Source organism: Astatotilapia calliptera, chromosome 22 (genome assembly GCF_900246225.1).
Source record: "Astatotilapia calliptera chromosome 22, fAstCal1.2, whole genome shotgun sequence".
Classification (NCBI taxonomy): domain Eukaryota; kingdom Metazoa; phylum Chordata; class Actinopteri; order Cichliformes; family Cichlidae; genus Astatotilapia; species Astatotilapia calliptera.
Window position 1 is genome coordinate 17,745,026 of NC_039322.1, and position 18,873 is coordinate 17,763,898.

Here is an 18,873-nt window from a genome sequence, read left to right on the forward strand (position 1 = left end):
CTGGATTTCCTGAATAAACTAGGAATAAGAAGAGGTGTCTCTCAGTATGTTTGGTATGTCTTTGCTTTCTTGCATTTAAATACGCAAACACAACTCGTGGTTCCTGAGTACTTAAAGGTAGAACAGGAGGCAGAGTCTGCAGCTTCATGCCCCTCTTCTGTAGAACCAGCTCATAGTTTGGATTCAGGGCACAGACAGCCCCCATAGTTTTTAAATCAGGCTTAAAACGACCCTTTTTGATAAAGCATTTAATCAGGGTTGGATCGGGTGACCCTGAAACCTCCCCTAGTTAGGTCTAGGCTGCTGAGGACTTCCTATTATTCACTCACCTTAACACCACTTTGCATTTAATCATTAGTTATTAATCATTATTTTCTCCATTTCCTCCCCTCATAACCCCCAACTGGTCACTGCAGATGTCTGCCCCTCCCTGAGCCTGGTTCCCCTGGAGGTTTCTTCCTGTTAAAAGGGATTTCTTGCCTTCCCACTGTTACCATGTTCTCACAAGGGTCATGTGATTGTTTGGGTTTTCACCTTAAATATGAAGCAGCTTGAGGCGTCCGAGGTGTGATTTAGCACTATATAAATAAAATAGAACTCGGCAGAAGAACTGAACTATGATCTGCTTAAGACCAAGGACCTGTTAATAAAAATGACCTGTCCATGTATCATATCTGGGTGTCAGTATGGACCCCAGTATTTGGCACTAACAGAGCACTGATGGGACTCTTTAGGGGAGCAGAGCGAGGGCTGGTTGGATGCTTTGGTCTCTGTCTGAGCCAGGACCTATACAGGCTTGAATAAGTCCACACAAAAAAGCTTTCCCCATCTGAGGAGACTGTGGCTGTCATCCAAGTTTGGTGACAAAGGACAGAACTGGGCCTTTTTCTTTCTTTCATCCTCTCCTACCCTCCCCCCTCTGCCTTGCACACACTCACACAATGCAGTTCCACTGAGGGAAAGGGAAGTCCAACACCTTACCAAATTTAAACCGAGGCTGGTTACACGTATGGGTCTGTGTTCCTCTTCAAAACAGGCAGAAGGCTCGATATCTGCGTGCTTGTTTGTGCACAGTAAGGCCAGGTAGGCAAGAGTGTGTGTGCTTAGCAGGTGTGGACAGCTACAAGATACATCCCACCTCCACCCTGCAGTTTGGTAAAACATCCGCGTGAGTCATATCACACAGTCAGACAAATACACAGTGTGTGTGTGTGCGCGCACACACACACACACACACACACACACACACACACACACACACACACACACACACACACACACACACAGCTGAGAGCAGCTCCTGTGCGGACTAATTCTGGAGGGCGTGTTCACTCCGTTTACTCAGCACACAAGCGTCGACGTACACAGACATACACATCGCACTGAGGAAAACTTTTCCTGAGAACTTTTCCCCCCGATGGAACCAGTGGAAGCTGTCAAATAAGGTAACCCGGTTTTTCTTTCGTGTGTTTCTTTCTGTGTTTCTAACAGAAGGGAGAGGAGAGAGTTTAATCTTTAATCTTTAAAGGGAAAAGTTGCGACAGGTGTTTCCTCTCTCGCGGTAGATCCGTAATGAGAAGAAGTGCACTGACCTATTTCTTTTCCCCCTAAAGGGCACTTCGCGTAAATAAATAAGCCTAAATAATTAAACCCATTAACAGTCTTAAAAACAAGTGTTCAGTCACTTTTAGAGGTTTAAACCTATATAACAATAAAAAAACACCAAAGGAGTGCTTTATGGAGGAACTATTGATAAGAACAACAACGTTGTTATTAATATTACTCGGCGTGTTTTGTGAAAACTGGAGCACTTTGTGCGTGGCGTTTTCTAACCTACCCGTTGACAGGCGAACACGTTCCTGACGCGCATGCGTTAACTTCTCAAAAGTAACTAGCCTTAGGCGTTGGGGACATGAAAACTCATTAACAGTTATTACATGGTGGTGCAGAAGGTTAGATCATCCATCTCGGCCTCACATTAGCTGAAAGTGAATTCAGTAGTAGGTTGTTATTAATCTTTTTGAATGTAGTTTTTTAGGCTGTCTACAGTAGAGTACTTAAGAGTAGGAGGGAGTGAAAGTCATTGAAGACAGGAAAGGCTCACCTGGAACAGCATGTATCAAAGCTTCAAAGAGTACTGCATCCTGAAAGATACCAGGGAGCTCGCTTCAGGTGATTTAAAGAAAAAAAGAAACAGCTTTATTATAGGTTTCCTCTTAAGCATTTCTCTACTATGTTTCATGTAAATGACAATTTGTGCAGTTTGTAACCTTCAGACCTCTCTGAGCAAAGTAATGTCATCATTAACCAAATTTTACATGTGGGGGAAAAAAAGTTTACAGGACTCGGCTCAGTCCTTTAAAAACAAAAAGTACACCCTATGATTAAACCACTTGTAGAAATACCTTTAGCAGTATTAACTTGAGGTGATTATTTCTGTGTGACTTATTCCCCCACAAAGGGTCAACATATGTGGATGAATTCGGTCCACTCTTCTTACACAACATCATCAGCATTGCTTCAACTTATTGTGGTTTGCAGGCTCTCTTTGATGCACAGCTATGTCGCCACAACATTTCAATCAGGTTAAGGTCTAGACTTTGACTGGGCCATTGCATCACCTCGATTCATTTCCTTTTCAGTTGTTCTGCTGTAGATTTGCTATATTTGACATGAATATTTTGGTTATACAAAGGGGCTCATGGTCAGCTCAATGACTGTGAGGTGCCCAGGTCCTGTGGCTGAGAACCACGCCCAAAACATCCCCCCACTTCACCACCTGCTGACAGCTAGTATGAGGTGTTTGGTTGTCATGTCCCCCAAAAGGGCCAAGGGGATGAGGAGTAACAATAGTAAGTCCAGGAGGAAAAAGAAAAGACAAAAAACCTTTATTAAAAAGGACTTAAAGAGATGGCTACACTATAACAATCAAACAAATATGTCAACAAACTAAAACACACTGAAAAGAAAGGAAATCATTAACAAACCAAAGAAAAACACCGCTGCTGTCAGCAGCTACTCACTGGTAGCTCAAACACACCACTAAATGCTCTGTAACAGTACACCTATAACCAGTCATTTGCAGCTGGGGGGGAAACAGCTACTCACTGGTACCTCAAACCCCACACCTAAGCTCACCACAGCACTCACTCTGAGTGACTAAGTGGGCCGTCACCAGCTTTTATGCAGGTGGGTGGTTAATTGCTGAGTGGAGCCAGCTGTGCACCAGCTCCTCAGAAGAAATGGGTGGCAGCTGAAGTCAGAAGGAAAGGAAAACAGGACACACACGTAAAGTTTGCTAGGGCGTGACAGTAGTGCTGTGCATCGTGGCTAAACACTTTGGCGTTGTCTCTTTAAAGGACATTGTTTCAGAGGTCTTGTGGTTTATTTAGAACTTTGCAAACCTAATCTGTGCTGCCACGTTCTTCTTAGAGATAAGAAGATATGTCCTGTTTAACACCGTCATGAATTTAACATTTAACATGCTAACTGTGGCTGTAGCTCTTGGGTTTTCTGCAGTTTCTCTGAGCATTACATGGCCTGACCTTGAACTTCATTTGATGGGACATCCACTCCAGTGAAGAACGTGGCATTGTGTTAGCATAGAAGTAAAGAGCAGCAAACTTCCCAAACTTGTGCTTTTAAAGAGGCACTCACACTTACTGATAATCATAAATGAAGTGCATTTGATTAGCAGGACCTGGCTGCTGATTACCTTCTTAATTCCAATGGGAACAGCAAGATGTACTTAGTGTTTTATAGGAATGTGAACTTTCTTTTTCAAATGACTTTAACCAGACAAACCTTCATTACTGTTAAGAGGGAAAAAAATCTGGAAGGCTAGTTTGCCGAATTTTCTTTTTTCAATGCACTGAAATGAAGAAAAAGAAACAAAAGTTTTTGTAGAACAGTGGATTTTAAATGTATTATAATGAACCTAATATATTGCACATTCATGTTATGTTCTAATCTCAATGTCTAATGAAAGCAGTAAGACTGTACTGTTGACTGTACTGTACTGCACTATTTGTGTTGTGTAATGATAGTCAAACACACTTTTGTCTTAGGGATGGAAGGAAAGCAGGGAGACTCCTCACTTGACTTGAGCCACCTGACGGAGGAGGAGCAGACCTCCATCCTGCAGGTTGTACAGCGTGACTTGGAGTTACGTCGCCGTGATGAAGGACGTGTAAGGTCAGAGGTGACTATTTATTCAAGTCTGACTGATATGTGTGCTAATCTCTTCGGATGTTTGTAACCGTATGGGTGGGATTGGTCCTCAGGCATATATTACTTTCTTTGGTGTTGGTGCAAAATCTCCCTTTAGTGTTCAGGTCAAGTAAGACACAGTTGGTGATCAATTATAATTATTTCCTTATACTTCGTCACATGTTTTTATCAGTTTTTTTTGCCATAACTTTTAATTAAGCTGCTTTGAATATCAGGTGTTACAAAGAGTGTCTCTCTGTTGATGATGCAGAACCCTCGAGCGGAGAGAGACGAACTCAACCCGTCTGCGCTTCCTGTCAGGGGCGTGGTTCAGCGAGGAGTGTAGCAAACGCCATCTCAACTGGACTTCGGGCTGCGACCTGGTCCACGCCACCATCCGCCACAGGAAGACAAAGAGCAGAGGTCAGTTTTCAGTTCATGTAGTACAACTGTCAGCGATCAGCAGGACTGTTTTCTGTCTGTCTGTGTTTACTGTCTGTGATTGCTGACAGATGTGTCCCTGAATGGACTTTTCAACATGGAGCGAGAGGACAACAACAACACTTTACTCGAGACTGAAGGACGTGTGAAGGACAGCAACCAGGAAGAAACTGAAGGGTTTGTGGGGATGACTGTGAGACAAACGGACTGATTGTAACATTTATCTGCTGCTACATCTCCCAATATTTGTTTTCAGGACTCAGAGTTTGAAACCGGTACCCACATCCACAGTAAACGGACCCGTGTCACAGGTTTGTGCGTGCATTCTTCTTCCCCTTTTTCCATTCTTGTCCTTATAACCATGTAAATACGAATAATTTACAGGGTCTCCAGCACAGTAACAGCTCCTCATCATCCAAAGGTATGAAATTCCTCCCCCGCTGTGTCTGTGCCTCTCTAGCCATCCCTCAGTAATGTTATTAACTCAATGTTGTGCTCACAGAATGTGAAACCAGAAGTAACGGCCAATCGGAGGAACCTGAGGTGATTATACCACACACCCACAGATTACCATGACTAATGGTTCTGGCAAACACTGTTGAATTGGTCTTTATTGTACCTCCTATTCAAAGACACTGAGTCAATATTTGTCATTTTTTCAGTGTATAAATCCAAAAAACAGCCAATGCAGTACTTCAACGATCATTTTCATACAGTGGCTCCAGAAAGTTGCGCAGTTTTTGTTGTGTATTTAATTATATATTGATCAAATCAGTCATCACTTACAATCAGTTTTTACTCGATAAATCAAAATGTCTCATTTGTTAAAATTTCAGACTCATTGCAATGGTTCTCAGGAGGCTGTGTTACAGTTGCAAGCAAAGGAAAAGAGGGACTCAGCTAGACTCGTGCAGCATATAGAGAATCAGTTTTATCAGCAAATTTAGCAAAACTGCAGTACTCTGCAAAAGTCTTGAACCACCTTTCATTTCTTTATATTTTGCTTCCAAGAAGTCGGACTTTCTTGTAGTTTTTCTTTTTTTAGTTGTTTTGAGCACCAGTTCTCAAGTCTTTCTGAAGGTCTTTCAAAGTTTTTCTTTGGGTGCTTTTTCAGTCATTTTTTATCAGTCTGACCATTTTCAGAGGATTGTTTTCTTGGTTAGTTTTTGGATAAATAACTGCACCTAATTCAATGGATGAACAAGTGATTAATCTACATGAATACTTACAGACTATTTAGCAATAAATAACTAAACAAACTGGCCCTTCAGTTGATCTGTTTATTGAAGCCTCATCACAAATGGTCTCAGTAGAGAGGTGGCTGTCAAGTAGCCATTCTTAAGGAAGGGAAACGGGGAGAAAAAGCTCAAGTGCTGAACTGAAAATCAGTGGAAATTTGTCATTTAAATCTGTAAAAAAACAGTGGAGCATTTGTCTTAGTTGGGACTGTATGGCAGCCAGTGGTGTTGGAGATTTGAATCATTGAATTATGAGCAAATAAAAGTACCATCAGATTTGGATCCACCATTTAATACCTTCTTTAAAGCAACTGATTGGTAACAGTTTCATTTTTCAGCATAATAATGACCTCAAACATGCTGCTAATGCAGTAAAAGCATACATGGATAGAAAAACAAACAATGGGAAGCTATCAGTCATGGAGTGGCCTCCCCAGACAGGGACTTCAACGTTATTGAAGTATTGTGAGATCATCTTGACGGAGAACAGAACAAAAGGCAGCCAAGATCCAAAGAAGAGCCCTGGACGTCCTTTAGGAAGCCTAGAGAACTATTCCACAAGATTACTTGATAAGACAAAAGAAGCTTGTCTGAGAGAGTTCAGACTGCGCTAGAATAAAGGTGATCGTACGAAATGCTGACTTCTAACGTTATTAGTATTGTATTAACACTGTTTTTCCCTTCTATACTTTTTTCCAAACATGTTTGTATGTTTCATTTAGTTCCTGCACCTATTTCCATTTTTTCTAGCAACAAACAAGAAATGAGGAGACATTATCAATCAAGATATATGCAAAACAGGAGAAGTGCTTGCTTAGTAGTGCAAAAGACTTGGTCTGAGTATAGAGTCCATATGTGAGTAGCCTGAGTGACGAGGGTTACTCAGACCACGGTTCAGATTGATGATGTGTGGAGGATAGTCCGAATGATGGGTTGCCCATCATGTGGGCGATCGTGGCTCAAGAGTTGGCAGTTTGTCTTGTAACCGGAAGGTTGCCGGTTCGAGCCCCGGCTCCGACTGTCTCGGTCGTTGTGTCCTTGGGCAAGACAGTTCACCCGTTGCCTACTGGTTGCCTACTGGTGGTGGTCAGAGGGCCCGGTGGCGCCAGTGTCCTTGCCTCTGTCAGTGCGCCCCAGGGCAGCTGTGGCTACAATGTTACCATCACCAGTGTGTGAATGAATGGATGACTGAATGTAGTGTAAAGTTCTTTGGGGTCCATAGGGACTAAGTGAAGCGCTATACAAATACTATAGATGAGACTTAAAACAGCCCCACTCCCCCTCTGATTACCTGTAGAGTAACAGAGTGGATGTTCTGAACTTACCTGGCTTATACAAGCAGAAACTTCAAGTCTTCGAGAGCAGGAGGAAAAAGATTCTCTGATGAGACCAGAATTTAGCTACTATCCATGGAGCACGGAGTAAAGGATAAAATCTGAAGATGGAAAACTCTTTGGGTTATTTGTCAGCTGGACAAAGCTGAGGGAAGGCTGAATACAATCAAAGACAGAGGACACTAAAGAAGCAACCTGACATGGGGATAAACACATCACCTTTCAGCATATCAGTGAATCAGTATTACTCAGGAGTGTTTTCTGGCAGTCTGGATTGTCCAAGGTAAAATGAGATCTGCACGGAGAAGGCAGCAAACGGGTTGATGGATGCTTTCTCGATCCGGTCTGATGAGTTTGAAGGAATCTTCTAAAAAATAATATCAGAAATAATCTAGATGTGTGAAGCCAGTACAGAGTTATCCAAGAAGACTGAAATCTGTTATTGCAGCCAGAGGGGCTTCTACTGAGTGGTAAATTATGGCTCTGGGTACTTTTGTAAATGAGGCATTATTATGGTGTATTGAGTGTGTGTGCATGTTCGTGTGTGTGTGGGTGGTTGGGATGCCACTTTTACCCATTAAAAACTCCTTCAAAGTATACTAAAAGTTTATGACAGATGTTTTGTGTCTAATTATAACGCTGCATAAGAACTGTGAGTGTGTGTGTGTGTTTAGGAAGACTTGATTGACAACTATAATGGGGACACTGACTCGCTGAGCAGCCTGACAGAGACGGATCCTTCTTCTCTGAGAACTAGCAGCTCCACCAACAGTCTTCATTCGGGCTACGTGGTACATGCACATACACACGCACAGCATACTTGCATGCACGCACACACATTTGATTAATTGCCTATTTGGCGACGCAAGATGACTCAGCTCAGGACAATGACGTAGGAGCTGATCTTTCCTTTGCGTATGTGTTATAGCTCAGCGGTAGCATGATGAGTCTGTTCAGCTCGGGGGATTTCGGAGTGGTTGAGGTGAGGGGCCGTATCCAGTACTCATTGGCTTACAACAGCCAGAGGGAGGAGCTGCAGGTCAAAGTGTATCGTTGTGAGGACATTGCTGCAGCACGCAAGAACCGGTCTGACCCGTAAGTGACTGCATGTTTGCATGCATGTGATGTGATCCGGGCCCATATGGAGCCAGTCTAGCAATGGATGTGTGTTTTTCACAGATATGTTAAAACCTACCTCCTGCCGGACAAGTCAAATCACAGTAAGAAGAAGACTTCAGTGAAGAAGAAGACCCTAAACCCAGTTTATGATCAGACACTCAGAGTGAGACTCTCTGTCATTTACATGTTACATAAAGTGTCAATCACAGAAATCCCCCACCAGCATTTAACTAAAGTTACCTAAATAACAAAAACACACTCATGATGTATGTTCTTTCAGTATAAGGTGCGGATCGGGGAGCTGCGGAGTCGGACCCTGAACCTCTCTGTGTGGCATGCCGAGCCCCTGGGGAGGAACGTATTTCTCGGGGAGGTGGAGGTGACTCTGGCGCTCTGGGATTGGACCTGCACACAGCCTCTGTGGCAGGACTTGCAGCCACGGGTAGGAAGGACCTGGCATCAACGAGTGGCATGCAAACACACACTCTTGTAGTTGCATAAATTAGTGTGTGTGTTTGTGTTTGAATGGTGCCAGATAAATATTTACCAGCCCACTGTGGTGCCTGCATCTACATTTGTTTAGTATCTGAGTGTCTTTGTAGCAGCAGTTACAGCAGCTTTGTTGGAGACAGAATGTGGGGAGGTGTCTCTTGTGTCTGGGAGAGCTGAAGGGAGAGGAAGACATGCTGTGAATTTCAACTAGGTTTTATGTAACTTTAATCTTTCCCTGCTTCCACACTTCTCCTGCTTCCTTTTTTCCTTCTTTTTCATACTGTCATTTCCTCTGACTTCATCTTTTTTTATTTTATGTACGCTCTGTCACAGGTTTATCTGAGCCCAGACTCCATTAGAAGTCGTGGGAACATCATGTTCTCTATTAAATACATCCCAGAAGGATATGAAGGTGAGGAAAATACCTTAATACAACACGGATGCACGTTATATCTGTGTACCACAATCACCCGAATCTCATGCATTCTGTGTGTGTGTGTGTGTGTGTGTTAAGGTGGCGGTTTGCCTCTGACCGGAGAGGTTCACATCTGGCTTCGGGAGGCTCAGGGTCTCCTGTCCAACAAAGGAGGTGCTGTAGACTCCTTTGTTAGAAGGTGCGTCAGCTCTGCACCACATTTCCTGATATTTTGTCATCAGTTATCTACTCTGTCATTACGTATAAGCAGCACATTACATGTCATGTTGCATTCTTATCAGTAATTACAGAGTTCCCCGTATTTTCATGGGGATTTTCGCAATACATGATTCAAATGTGGTCAATCTCCCCTTCAGGGTCATGTCGTTGTGCACCTCTGCAGTGCTTCCAACATGACTACAAAACATTTCCTAAAAACTATATATTTTTTCACTCTACTTTTCATAGATGCACTCTGAACTTGTGATTATACACTGCATATCCTCCAAAACTAAGTGGCAAACTTTCATTTTGGAGAACTGGATAGATGTGCAAGTTGCAAATGAGGCTGGTGGTGAGCAAGGATTTGTTGGCATGGCCAAAAATGTTCAGACAAGCATGGTAACAAGGTGGTTTCTATCAAAAGCACGTTATGGTAAAGTAACCTAAGGAAAAATAGCAGATTCACATGGTCAGGTGGTCAGAATGGGACTCCCGTGGAGCAGTTTGGAAACTAGCAGTCACAGTGGAAGTGGTGCATAAGGAGATAGCCTTGAAAGGGAGGTTAGCCAAATTGAAATCATGTATGTTTTTTGGATTTTTTATTTTTTTCTTCCTAATGGGCAAAACTTTGTGATAGCATTTCATGAATATTGAATTATTTCCATATGCCTGTAATTTGAGTCTTTAAATAATCCCACTAATTTACTTGCTCCACACCCCACAAGCTACATACTCCCAGATGCAAGTCGTCAAAGTGGTCAGAAGACCCGGGTGGTGAAGCACTCCATCAGTCCTACCTACAACCACACCATGGTCTACGACGGCTTCCATACCAGCGACTTGAGGGAGGCTTGTGCTGAGCTGACGGTGTGGCAACGCGAAGGGTTAAAGACTCATGTCCTCGGGGGCGTCCGTCTGAGCTGTGGAACTGGTTAGATCATCTATATTGCACATTTTAATAGTTTAACTGAAAATCACATCAAAAAAGACCCTAACTATTTAGGGTTACAGAGGAAGAGGTGATATAGAAAGAAAACTTGACCTCTGAGAAGTACAAAGAAGTAATGCAGCATCGTAATAAGGTCACATATTTATATAATTTGTGTTTTTTGAATAGATTGTGGTTACTGTTACACATAAATCTGACTAGAGAGTGACTATAAACGAAGGTGATTCTAACAGTTTTTGTAAATAGTTTGTCAGCGTGTTGTGCTGGCTATTTTTTTTTATAACTAGTGAGAAACAGTGAAAAGTGGTAAGATATCGCTGCATGATACATCCTTACCTGCAATACTATCTAAGAGCCCCAAGTGATTAGGGACTGCATTGTTTCCTCTTGTCTCCCTGTCTGTTGTTTGTCTCTGTAGTTGACTGGAGGCTCTGACAGGATCTCCTTGTCTTTGTGCTAAGCTTTTCAAATGGTGTCTCGTGGGTGCTGTGATACTTCACAGGTTTGCAGGAGGAAAGCACTTCCTGTGTTCAGGGCTGGAACATTAATGCAATTGTTGCACTTGTCTCATATTTCAATAGTAGGCTTTGTCGATTGTGTCTTGAAAACCTGTCTAATTTTTTTCTATAGTGCTGATAGTTGAGACAACCTTAGAGTGAAATGCTTCATACTGAACTAATGCCTGCTGGCATGTCAGGCATTTCATATGGTCGTGTCATCGGAGCGAAGTCACGTCGCTAGTAATGCAGCGTCTCTGTCTGTCCTCGTCTGCTTGGTTGCTTTTGAAATCTACCACATAGACTGCAAGATAGATTTAGCAGGTGTGTCTAGTGACATACAGAAAACAGTTTAGTTTCCCTCAAGTACTTATCCTTAATACTGATGGTGTTTTTTTTGGTTTTTTTTTTGCTCGTAGATTGTGTTACTGTGCTTTATATGGAGTGGGAAGCACTCAAGATCAAATTGCAGGCAGAGCATCAGCTCCATTATGTCTCACTGCGAGGAAGATGATGTCAGAGAAGTGGTGGGAAGTAACAGCTTTGAAGGATTTGTTTTGTTACAGACAGATTTTGAGCAAAGTTGTGTTCTTCACAGGCAGAGCTGTTGCCTGCTGAGGCTGTTTGTTGCTGTCAATTTTAGCTTGGAGGTTGTAGTCACGATTTCTCAATGGCTGTATGCAGAATTTTAGTCTGTTGGTTAAACCTTTTTCCTTCTTCAAATGGAGTGTATGTGCATGGACATGCAGGGAGTGTTTACATCTCTTTGAGAAAAACAGCTACGGTAAAGTCCACAACATAAATAATGACCACACATGTGGGTTTTCTGTAATGCCAGGTCAGAGTTACGGCGAGGTCGTCAGCTGGATGGATTCCACAGAAGAGGAAGTCACTGTGTGGATGTCCATGATTGAGAATCCAAACCACTGGATTGACGCAACGCTACCGATCAGAACTAACCTCACCCGGCGGTCTGAGTGACTCAGACGTATCCTGCACTCAAGCGGAATCATTCGTATGCACGTTGCTATTATGGTCGGACTGAAGGGAAGCCATCTTCACATCTTCACATTTACCTCTCTGTCACAGTGATGCACACTTAAACACACAGGTGTTTTTCATATGTCCATACTATATACTGTACATGGCACAGAAACACACAGGGAGGTGTAAGCAGTGGTATAATATTTTGCCTTAACGGAGTGGATTGGATCGGTTCAGTCTGGCTCTAATCTGGCAAAGAGGCACTTTTTTGTTATTCAGTGTAGTTTATGAAGTACAAATCTAAGTGTTGAGTCATTAGTGCCCTGGCTTAGTGACTTCTCTGTGATATTACATGAAGTAAGAAGGGGGTGGGAGGTCTTTCCTTTTATTTCAAACGCAGTCTCAGCCCTTTCAGACAATTTAAGAAAGGCAGGCCTGATGACTTTCACTGTGAGAAATTCTCCTCATTCAGATAATTGTATCTTTTTTAGGTATCTCTATTGTAAGCAATTTGGAAAGTCCTTGCAGCTGAATTCACTCAGCTAATCTCTTTTGACTGAATAGCTGACTACCACCTTGTGGTCAGACTGTATACAAATTCTCGACACACTGAGCAAATGACAGGGGGCGCAGTGACGGTCACAGGCAAAGAAGTGAGAAGAAAAGGGCCTGTTTCCGTGTTTCCCTAAAAATAAATTTTATTTTTCACATCAGCTATTCTTCTTTATATTTCTCACCAAGTAAGAATTTACTACATGAATCATGATTCATAACTTGTGTCCAGCAGATGGCAATATTTACAATACTTTTTCAAGCTGGAATAACAGTAAGTGTCTGTGTGTTGTGTCTTAACCTTTGTGATTTCTGCATCTCATCGCAGGTTTTCCTTAAGTTGCACCTTTCTTGTTGACACCAGATACTGGAAGTCCAGTATTATTGGTATAAAGAGGCTGTTTGAAGGCAATATTAATTGTTAAAAAAACGTCTGCAAGACACTGTAAGAATTAAATGTTATTGGTTTCATAGTTTCCCCTGAAACACTAAGCTCTTGTGGTGAATTTTTAAATGTCGGTCATTCTGTCTTTATATAATTAGGTTTACTATTTTATTACTTTTTATTATTGCCTTGGATAGTTATGTAATTCTAATTTTGTGTGCCCTGCAGATATTCACCATTGAGGTTTCTTTCTGAGAACTGCGGTCTGTTTTGATATCTGCTTCACAACACTGTCTGCTTAAAATAATGTATTAATCTTCTACTCCTGTAAGCTTTTTGTCATGAGAAATTACAGGTTGTCCTTGTTTTCTCCTTGACTCATTTTTCATGTCTAATATGATATCTAGCCGAGAGACATCAGTTGAAAATTACTTCTGACTCTAGCAGGTCCACGGTGTTGAATCATCCTTGAAAAACTAAATTAAAGTGACTGTGCACTTTTATTTTGTGGGGGGCTGATGGTGGACGTACTCTCCTTACATATCTGTTGTGTATCTATTTGCATTAGACCCTCAAAATTGCCCTTTAAATCATCAGATATACATGCTTTTACACTTGCATGTTTCAGAACAAATTTTAATATTAGACAAAGATAACTTGAGTAAATTAAAAAAATGCAGTTTTTAAATGATTTAATCTATTCAAGGGAAAAAGTTCTCCTTGTTAAATCATGAATTCACTTTAACCACATCACAGACCTGTTGAATCAAAAAATGACATGGTAATAGAACCTATGCGACAAAGTGAAGTGGATTAAAAGTTTTCAAAAAGTAACACATCATGCCTCTAAAGAAACTGCTGGGAAACAAAGTCGCTGACATCTGTCAGACTGGAAAGGGCAACAAAGCCATTTCTAGTGCTTTGGGACTCCAGCCATTATCAACAAACAGAAAACAATGTTGAATCTTGTCAGGAGTGGCCGGCCCTCCCAAGTAACTCCAAGAGCAGATTAACGACTGATCCAATGACCATCAAACAATCATTTCTAGCTGCCTTGCTGCTTTGTCTCATAAACTTAAATGGGAGCAAAAAAACCCCAAAAACTCATCAGGAATGGGGCACTGTATATTGGAAAATGCCTTGCAAGCATGCTACAATCTGGAAAAACAAGTACATTTTATATGAGAAAGTCATTTTTAAAATAAATAATATTGGGCTATAATACATTAAATGAATGATTAATATTTTGAGATATACGCATTTAATTTGTACTTAACGCGGATTGCATATATGAAATATATATTTTTGGAGAAGTTGGAGCTATTTCCATGGCTTTGATGAATCTGACTAAAGGAATGCTGCACTATTCTTCCATAACACCCACATTTTCTTTTCTTTTTCTCAAACACCAAGATACTTTAGATGGTAAATATAAATTTTAGTGAAGCTTTTATTAGGTTCCTGAAGCGACTAACAGTAAACATTTCCCAAATCTGCATTATAAACATAAACAGTATATAGCCGCCCTCTTCCTGATGTGCGATTTTGGTCTGATGATGGGTTAAAAAACCATTTTAACATGTTTCATGTGTACCTGTTCAGTATATAAATGAACGTGTATTCTGAAGGAGAATAAATAGCCCTAAGGAAAGACAGAAAAACAATGGGTTTTTGGTCAGCCAGCGGTTCATTGTCATTCTAGTGGAACAGATACAGGACAGTCAGTGTTGAGGCATATTTTCGTTTGTGTTACTGCGCTAAAAATTCAAGTAGAAAATGATGTGTAGTTACGGTGTTTCCACCGGTAGTAAACCGTCGAGGTTCTTGAACACACACTACCGTAAACGTTTCGCGGTAGCCATGGCAACAGTACACCCACTTCCCTGTGAGTGGACTGTAGCTGAGTCTGGCCTCATCGAAAATGTCAAAAATATCTGCTGTGAACAAACGGGCGACACAGACGCTCGCTGAGAACATTTCGAAACAAGTGGAGCACTGTGAGTATGACGGTTAAACTTCTCAAATCAATAAACTAAGCCAGCTTTGTTATAGCGGTAGTTCAGTCCATGCTAAGCTTTACGGTTCATTGTTTTACTTAGCAGGTATGAAAATACACACTGCCGTCTAGGTATTGTTAGAGCAGATGAAGTGTACGCCATTTTTTTTATGTTTCTGTTTATAGTCAGTAAAAAAGAGGTTGAGTGCCTTATCCGAGAGTTTAACGTCCTTGTGGCGGAGCAGAACAACTCTGGCAGAGCTGTGCACGGTCTGGACCGAGGAAAGTTCATAAGCACACTCCACAGCATCTTTGGACTTACTGATGACAGGATGACGGGTAGAGGTATTCAGTTTACAGTTATTTAAACTTATATTATTTACAAACCCAGTTCCAAAAAAAGGTGGGACGCTCTGTAAAATGTAAATTTGATCATTTCGAATTTGCATAAACTGTAGAGGCAGTTTTTTGTAGACTGGCAAACCTCGGCCCATCTTTACTTTTGAGGAACTCTGCTTCTCCAAGATGTTTTTAAAAAATAAAATAAAATATCCATTCATGTCAGTGACCTGCTGCCAATTAACCTAAAGTTGCATCGTTTCTTTTTTTAGTACCACTTAGTTTTGCACCCTACTGTTGCCCTCTCAGCTGTCTTGAGATATGTTGGTGCCATCAAATTTAAGAGCCAATATTGTTTTTTGAAATAGTAAAATGTCAATAAAATGGTGGAAAGTAAGCAAAATCTCCAAATCATCACTATCACCCTGTAAGTACAACCCAGAATTCTCACCTCCACCACCTTTTTCAGAATGATTAAATTAAATCTTTCAGTACGCTTGTCCAGGAGTACAGTTGGGAATGAGCAGTTTCTTCAGTACAAACAATTGAAATCTATAATTAAATCCAAGACATGTTGTGAGTGTAACTGTCTGTCATTCAGTCTTCAGGACATTTGACAAAGACAACGACAGCGTTGTCAGCATGAAAGAGTGGATCGAGGGACTGTCCGTCTTTCTTCGGGGGACCTTGGATGAAAAAATAAAATGTAACTTCTCAATCTTACTTTTTTTTGCTTAACCTCACTCTCACACCTTCACACATGTAGCTTTATCTACCTAAAAAAAATCCCTGTGTTTGGCATGGCTCAGACTGCTTCACTGTCTACGACCTGAATGGTGACAATGCCATCTCTAGAGAGGAGATGCTTCATATGCTGAAGGGCAGGCTCATCAGACAGCCCAATGAGGAGGACCCTGACGAAGGAATCAAAGACCTGGTGGAGATCATACTGAAGAAGATGGTGAGCTGTTTGCTGCACAGATATAACTGTTTACACATGATTAAAACAAACCAAAACACTATTTAAAAAATTCTCAGGTCTGTAAATAGTTTAGCAGCTCTGCCAATGGTGCTTCCTCCCACAGGACTATGACCATGATGGCAAATTGTCTTTTGAAGATTTTGAAAAGACTGTGAAAGATGAGAACCTATTGCTGGAAGCTTTTGGAACCTGCCTTCCTGACTTCAGGGTAATCTGTAATGAGAATTTGTTAAGCTCTTTAAATTTCCCCATCAAAAATTCTCAATCTTACAGTTTGCTTTTCTTTCTTTTTTTTCAGAGAATCGAGATGTTTGAGAGACACGTATTTCAGGAACAATTCGAACAATAACCAAATCACATAACTGCATACCTAGCCAAAACATCTTTAATATTAACCTCAATGGAACGGTGCTGTGATGCAAGATTTGTTTAATTAAGAAAAAATAAATAAATCCTGCTCTATCAAATCCGACGGCGTGGTTTGACCTTCTTCTCCACTGGTTTGATGTCTGGACTCGATGTCACCTAGGAGAGACGACGAAACTGGATTAACTGTAAAAAGTGATTTAGAGCATAGTGAAAATATTATTTTGTCCTTAATTACAACCAAAACAATATAATCACATGTACCTGCTTCATTGTGTTCCTGATCAGGCTGACAGTTGTGTTCAGTGACTCATCCTCCATGTCCAGTTTGGATGGTTCTGGTAGTTTTGGTCCAATCAAAGGCTCGTTCTGCCCAGAAACAGTACTGGAGGTCTCCTCAGCCTCTTCCATTTTGCGTTTCCGTTTCTCCAAGTGTGTGGTCCGAGGAAGAAATCTGACTGCCGCAGCCTGACGTGCTGACGGTCTGCTCGATAAGGTCTGTTTGCTCCTTGAACTCCCTTCTCGCTGCTCTAATGTGTCAGCACAGGTATTGTGCAAAGTCCCCATTTTATCCTCTGTTGGTAAATGTTGACTTTTAGGCCTATGGTAATGATGTTCTTGGGGAGGTAATGGCAGTAGAGGAAAGTCTAAATAGTGGCTGATGTTTGGAGTCTCCCTTGTATTGTCATTTCCAGAGGTCTGTTTGTGTGTGAGGATGTTGTCGTCTGACGTGGTAGTTGTTTCCGATGAAGTAGGCTCCTCTTGTGTGTCCTCTTTCTGTTCCCTTTCTCTCACTTTGCAATAATAAAATGAGACAGAAAAAAGTGTCAAAAATCCACATCATTCAAAAAGATCCGAGTCAAATGAAAATAAAAGTGCATGCAGATATCCCTCCCCGGATCCAACGCCTCCTGTCATGCTTACCTCCCCGTCTACAGAGACAGCGGCTCAGCTGGAGGCACGAAGAATCGCAGCGTCTGTGCACATTGGTGCACCCCCGCCCTTATGTTGCTTGTCTGTGTTTCATGGAGTATAGTGTGATGATATCTTTGCTCTTTATGTGCTATGGAGTGTTTTTGTGTTTTCTCCTCATGATGACTCATTTGTCAGAGTCACCATGGGCAGAAACCTTTTTTTTCTCCTGACCTTGCCCCTATATGTTACATATTTCACTGTCTACCCTTTTTTTTCTGCTGCCTAGTCTGACCTGTCTCCCCAATGTAAGTTTGTATATTTTATGTATTGTCTGTATGGTCATCTACTGTAGGTCTGTCATCTCAGCTGCAGGCAACTGCAACTGACAAATAAAGCTTATCCTTATTTATGTTAACTGAAGTTTGCTTGGACTAATGAGGAACTAAGAAGCTACTCATTTGAGTGGTGGATTTTGTGAGGCAAAATATAACCTATAGACATAAAATTATACCTCTTTTCTGAGCAGCCCGGATGACATAGCTCCTCCGGTCCTGCAGCTTGAGCCTGGTGTCTTCCACAGTCTCGTATTCGGGGACGTAGCACACATGCAGCACACCACCATAGAAACCTTTCTCATCCATGTGTCGCTTTGCTGCTCTGAAATGAAACCAAATTATTCAGAAGGTCCTTCAGACGTTGCCAGTTAGGCATAATGAACAGTCTAGTGACATCTTGTACCTGGCACTTGTGAGTTTTTGGAACTTTACGAGGTACACCTCTGTGAACTCCTCGGCAGGATACTCGTCCAGGGGCCTGTACTCCTCCACAGCTCCATAGAGGGCACACAGCTGAATCAACTCAGTCATAACCCCAATCGCTGGGACCCCTTGGACCATCAGGTAACGACTCTCTAAATTTATGGTGTAAACCTGCAAATAATGCAACACTTGACTGCGGTACACTGATGGGAAAATGCTCATGTGAAAACTGCGAACAGTGGTTATATTTATCATCCAGATGTGGTTAAGGCTCTCACTGTGGTTCAGTGGAGTCCATAAAATCCGGAAGAGAGCAAATGTTTTTTTAAAAACACTGTAAGTGACGTTCCCATGTAGCAGGGAGTGTCTCACACCTTAAGATACGCTCTTTTCTAAACAAAAGGGTCCTCTTACCTTAACTGCTTTGGCTTTTCTTCCTTCCCTATATTTTGGTCGAGAAATGCACACTCTCTGCTGTTCGTGATGTTTGTAAACCTCCGGGACTCTCCAGCAGCCAGAGCTGTTGTTGACGGGAGCCGCCATGTTTGTGGAAATTAACTTTTCACTTGATGCATTTCAAAATAAAGGTTCATTCTCGTGTTGAATAGGATTCATTCAAAGCATGTCGTAGTTGGACGTCTTATTCTGAAATGCGTTCAACCGAATATCGGCTACTCTGG

At 41.7% G+C, this 18,873-nt stretch overlaps 3 protein-coding genes across 6 annotated transcripts; 2 read left to right on the forward strand and 1 right to left on the reverse strand.

Annotated features, from left to right (window-relative positions):
• Positions 1-1,256: 1,256 nt before the first annotated feature.
• LOC113014415 (synaptotagmin-like protein 1) lies at positions 1,257-13,208 on the forward strand. Of its 4 annotated transcripts, XR_003270964.1 has the most exons (16): positions 1,257-1,445; positions 4,068-4,194; positions 4,481-4,632; positions 4,722-4,827; positions 4,907-4,961; positions 5,035-5,071; positions 5,153-5,193; positions 7,897-8,013; positions 8,151-8,317; positions 8,402-8,504; positions 8,622-8,783; positions 9,167-9,245; positions 9,348-9,447; positions 10,196-10,401; positions 11,755-12,726; positions 13,066-13,208. XR_003270964.1 is itself a non-coding variant. In XM_026155931.1 (15 exons), exons 2-15 carry the CDS (start codon positions 4,070-4,072, stop codon positions 11,895-11,897), a joined length of 1,593 nt encoding a protein of 530 aa, XP_026011716.1. In that variant the 5' UTR covers positions 1,257-1,445; positions 4,068-4,069; the 3' UTR covers positions 11,898-13,208. The 4 variants fall into 4 exon arrangements, 3 of the variants coding, with proteins under 3 accessions (XP_026011716.1, XP_026011718.1, XP_026011717.1); XM_026155931.1 differs by having other exon boundaries at positions 11,755-13,208; XM_026155933.1 differs by lacking the exon at positions 1,257-1,445 and adding an exon at positions 3,200-3,288 and having other exon boundaries at positions 11,755-13,208.
• A 1,458-nt stretch (positions 13,209-14,666) lies between these two features.
• Positions 14,667-16,623, forward strand: clxn (calaxin). The gene is made up of 6 exons (XM_026155935.1): positions 14,667-14,834; positions 15,020-15,178; positions 15,774-15,878; positions 15,982-16,133; positions 16,258-16,362; positions 16,453-16,623. The coding sequence occupies exons 1-6, from the start codon at positions 14,759-14,761 to the stop codon at positions 16,501-16,503; spliced, it is 648 nt and encodes a 215-aa protein (XP_026011720.1). The 5' UTR covers positions 14,667-14,758; the 3' UTR covers positions 16,504-16,623.
• rbm48 (RNA binding motif protein 48) lies at positions 16,525-18,810 on the reverse strand. The gene is made up of 5 exons (XM_026155934.1): positions 18,608-18,810; positions 18,174-18,364; positions 17,947-18,092; positions 16,785-17,314; positions 16,525-16,679 (listed from the first exon to the last, which is right to left on the reverse strand). Exons 1-5 carry the CDS (start codon positions 18,734-18,736, stop codon positions 16,617-16,619), a joined length of 1,059 nt encoding a protein of 352 aa, XP_026011719.1. The 5' UTR covers positions 18,737-18,810; the 3' UTR covers positions 16,525-16,616.
• Between the last annotated feature and the right edge of the window lie 63 nt (positions 18,811-18,873).

What these genes read in the sequence shown, in the direction of transcription:
- clxn (XM_026155935.1), top strand. Translation starts at nt 14,759, where the DNA reads ATGTCAAAAATATCTGCTGTGAACAAACGGGCGACACAGACGCTCGCT. An exon ending in TTCGAAACAAGTGGAGCACT is followed by an intron (nt 14,835 to 15,019) that starts GTGAGTATGACG and finishes TTCTGTTTATAG; the next exon opens with TCAGTAAAAAAGAGGTTGAG. An exon ending in CTTGGATGAAAAAATAAAAT is followed by an intron (nt 15,879 to 15,981) that starts GTAACTTCTCAA and finishes GGCATGGCTCAG; the next exon opens with ACTGCTTCACTGTCTACGAC.
- rbm48 (XM_026155934.1), bottom strand. Translation starts at nt 18,736, where the DNA reads ATGGCGGCTCCCGTCAACAACAGCTCTGGCTGCTGGAGAGTCCCGGAG. An exon ending in CCGGGCTGCTCAGAAAAGAG is followed by an intron (nt 17,315 to 17,946) that starts GTATAATTTTAT and finishes ATTATTGCAAAG; the next exon opens with TGAGAGAAAGGGAACAGAAA. An exon ending in TCAGGAACACAATGAAGCAG is followed by an intron (nt 16,680 to 16,784) that starts GTACATGTGATT and finishes CGTCTCTCCTAG; the next exon opens with GTGACATCGAGTCCAGACAT.
- LOC113014415 (XM_026155931.1), top strand. Translation starts at nt 4,070, where the DNA reads ATGGAAGGAAAGCAGGGAGACTCCTCACTTGACTTGAGCCACCTGACG. An exon ending in TAAACGGACCCGTGTCACAG is followed by an intron (nt 4,962 to 5,034) that starts GTTTGTGCGTGC and finishes AATAATTTACAG; the next exon opens with GGTCTCCAGCACAGTAACAG. An exon ending in GTCTTCATTCGGGCTACGTG is followed by an intron (nt 8,014 to 8,150) that starts GTACATGCACAT and finishes TATGTGTTATAG; the next exon opens with CTCAGCGGTAGCATGATGAG.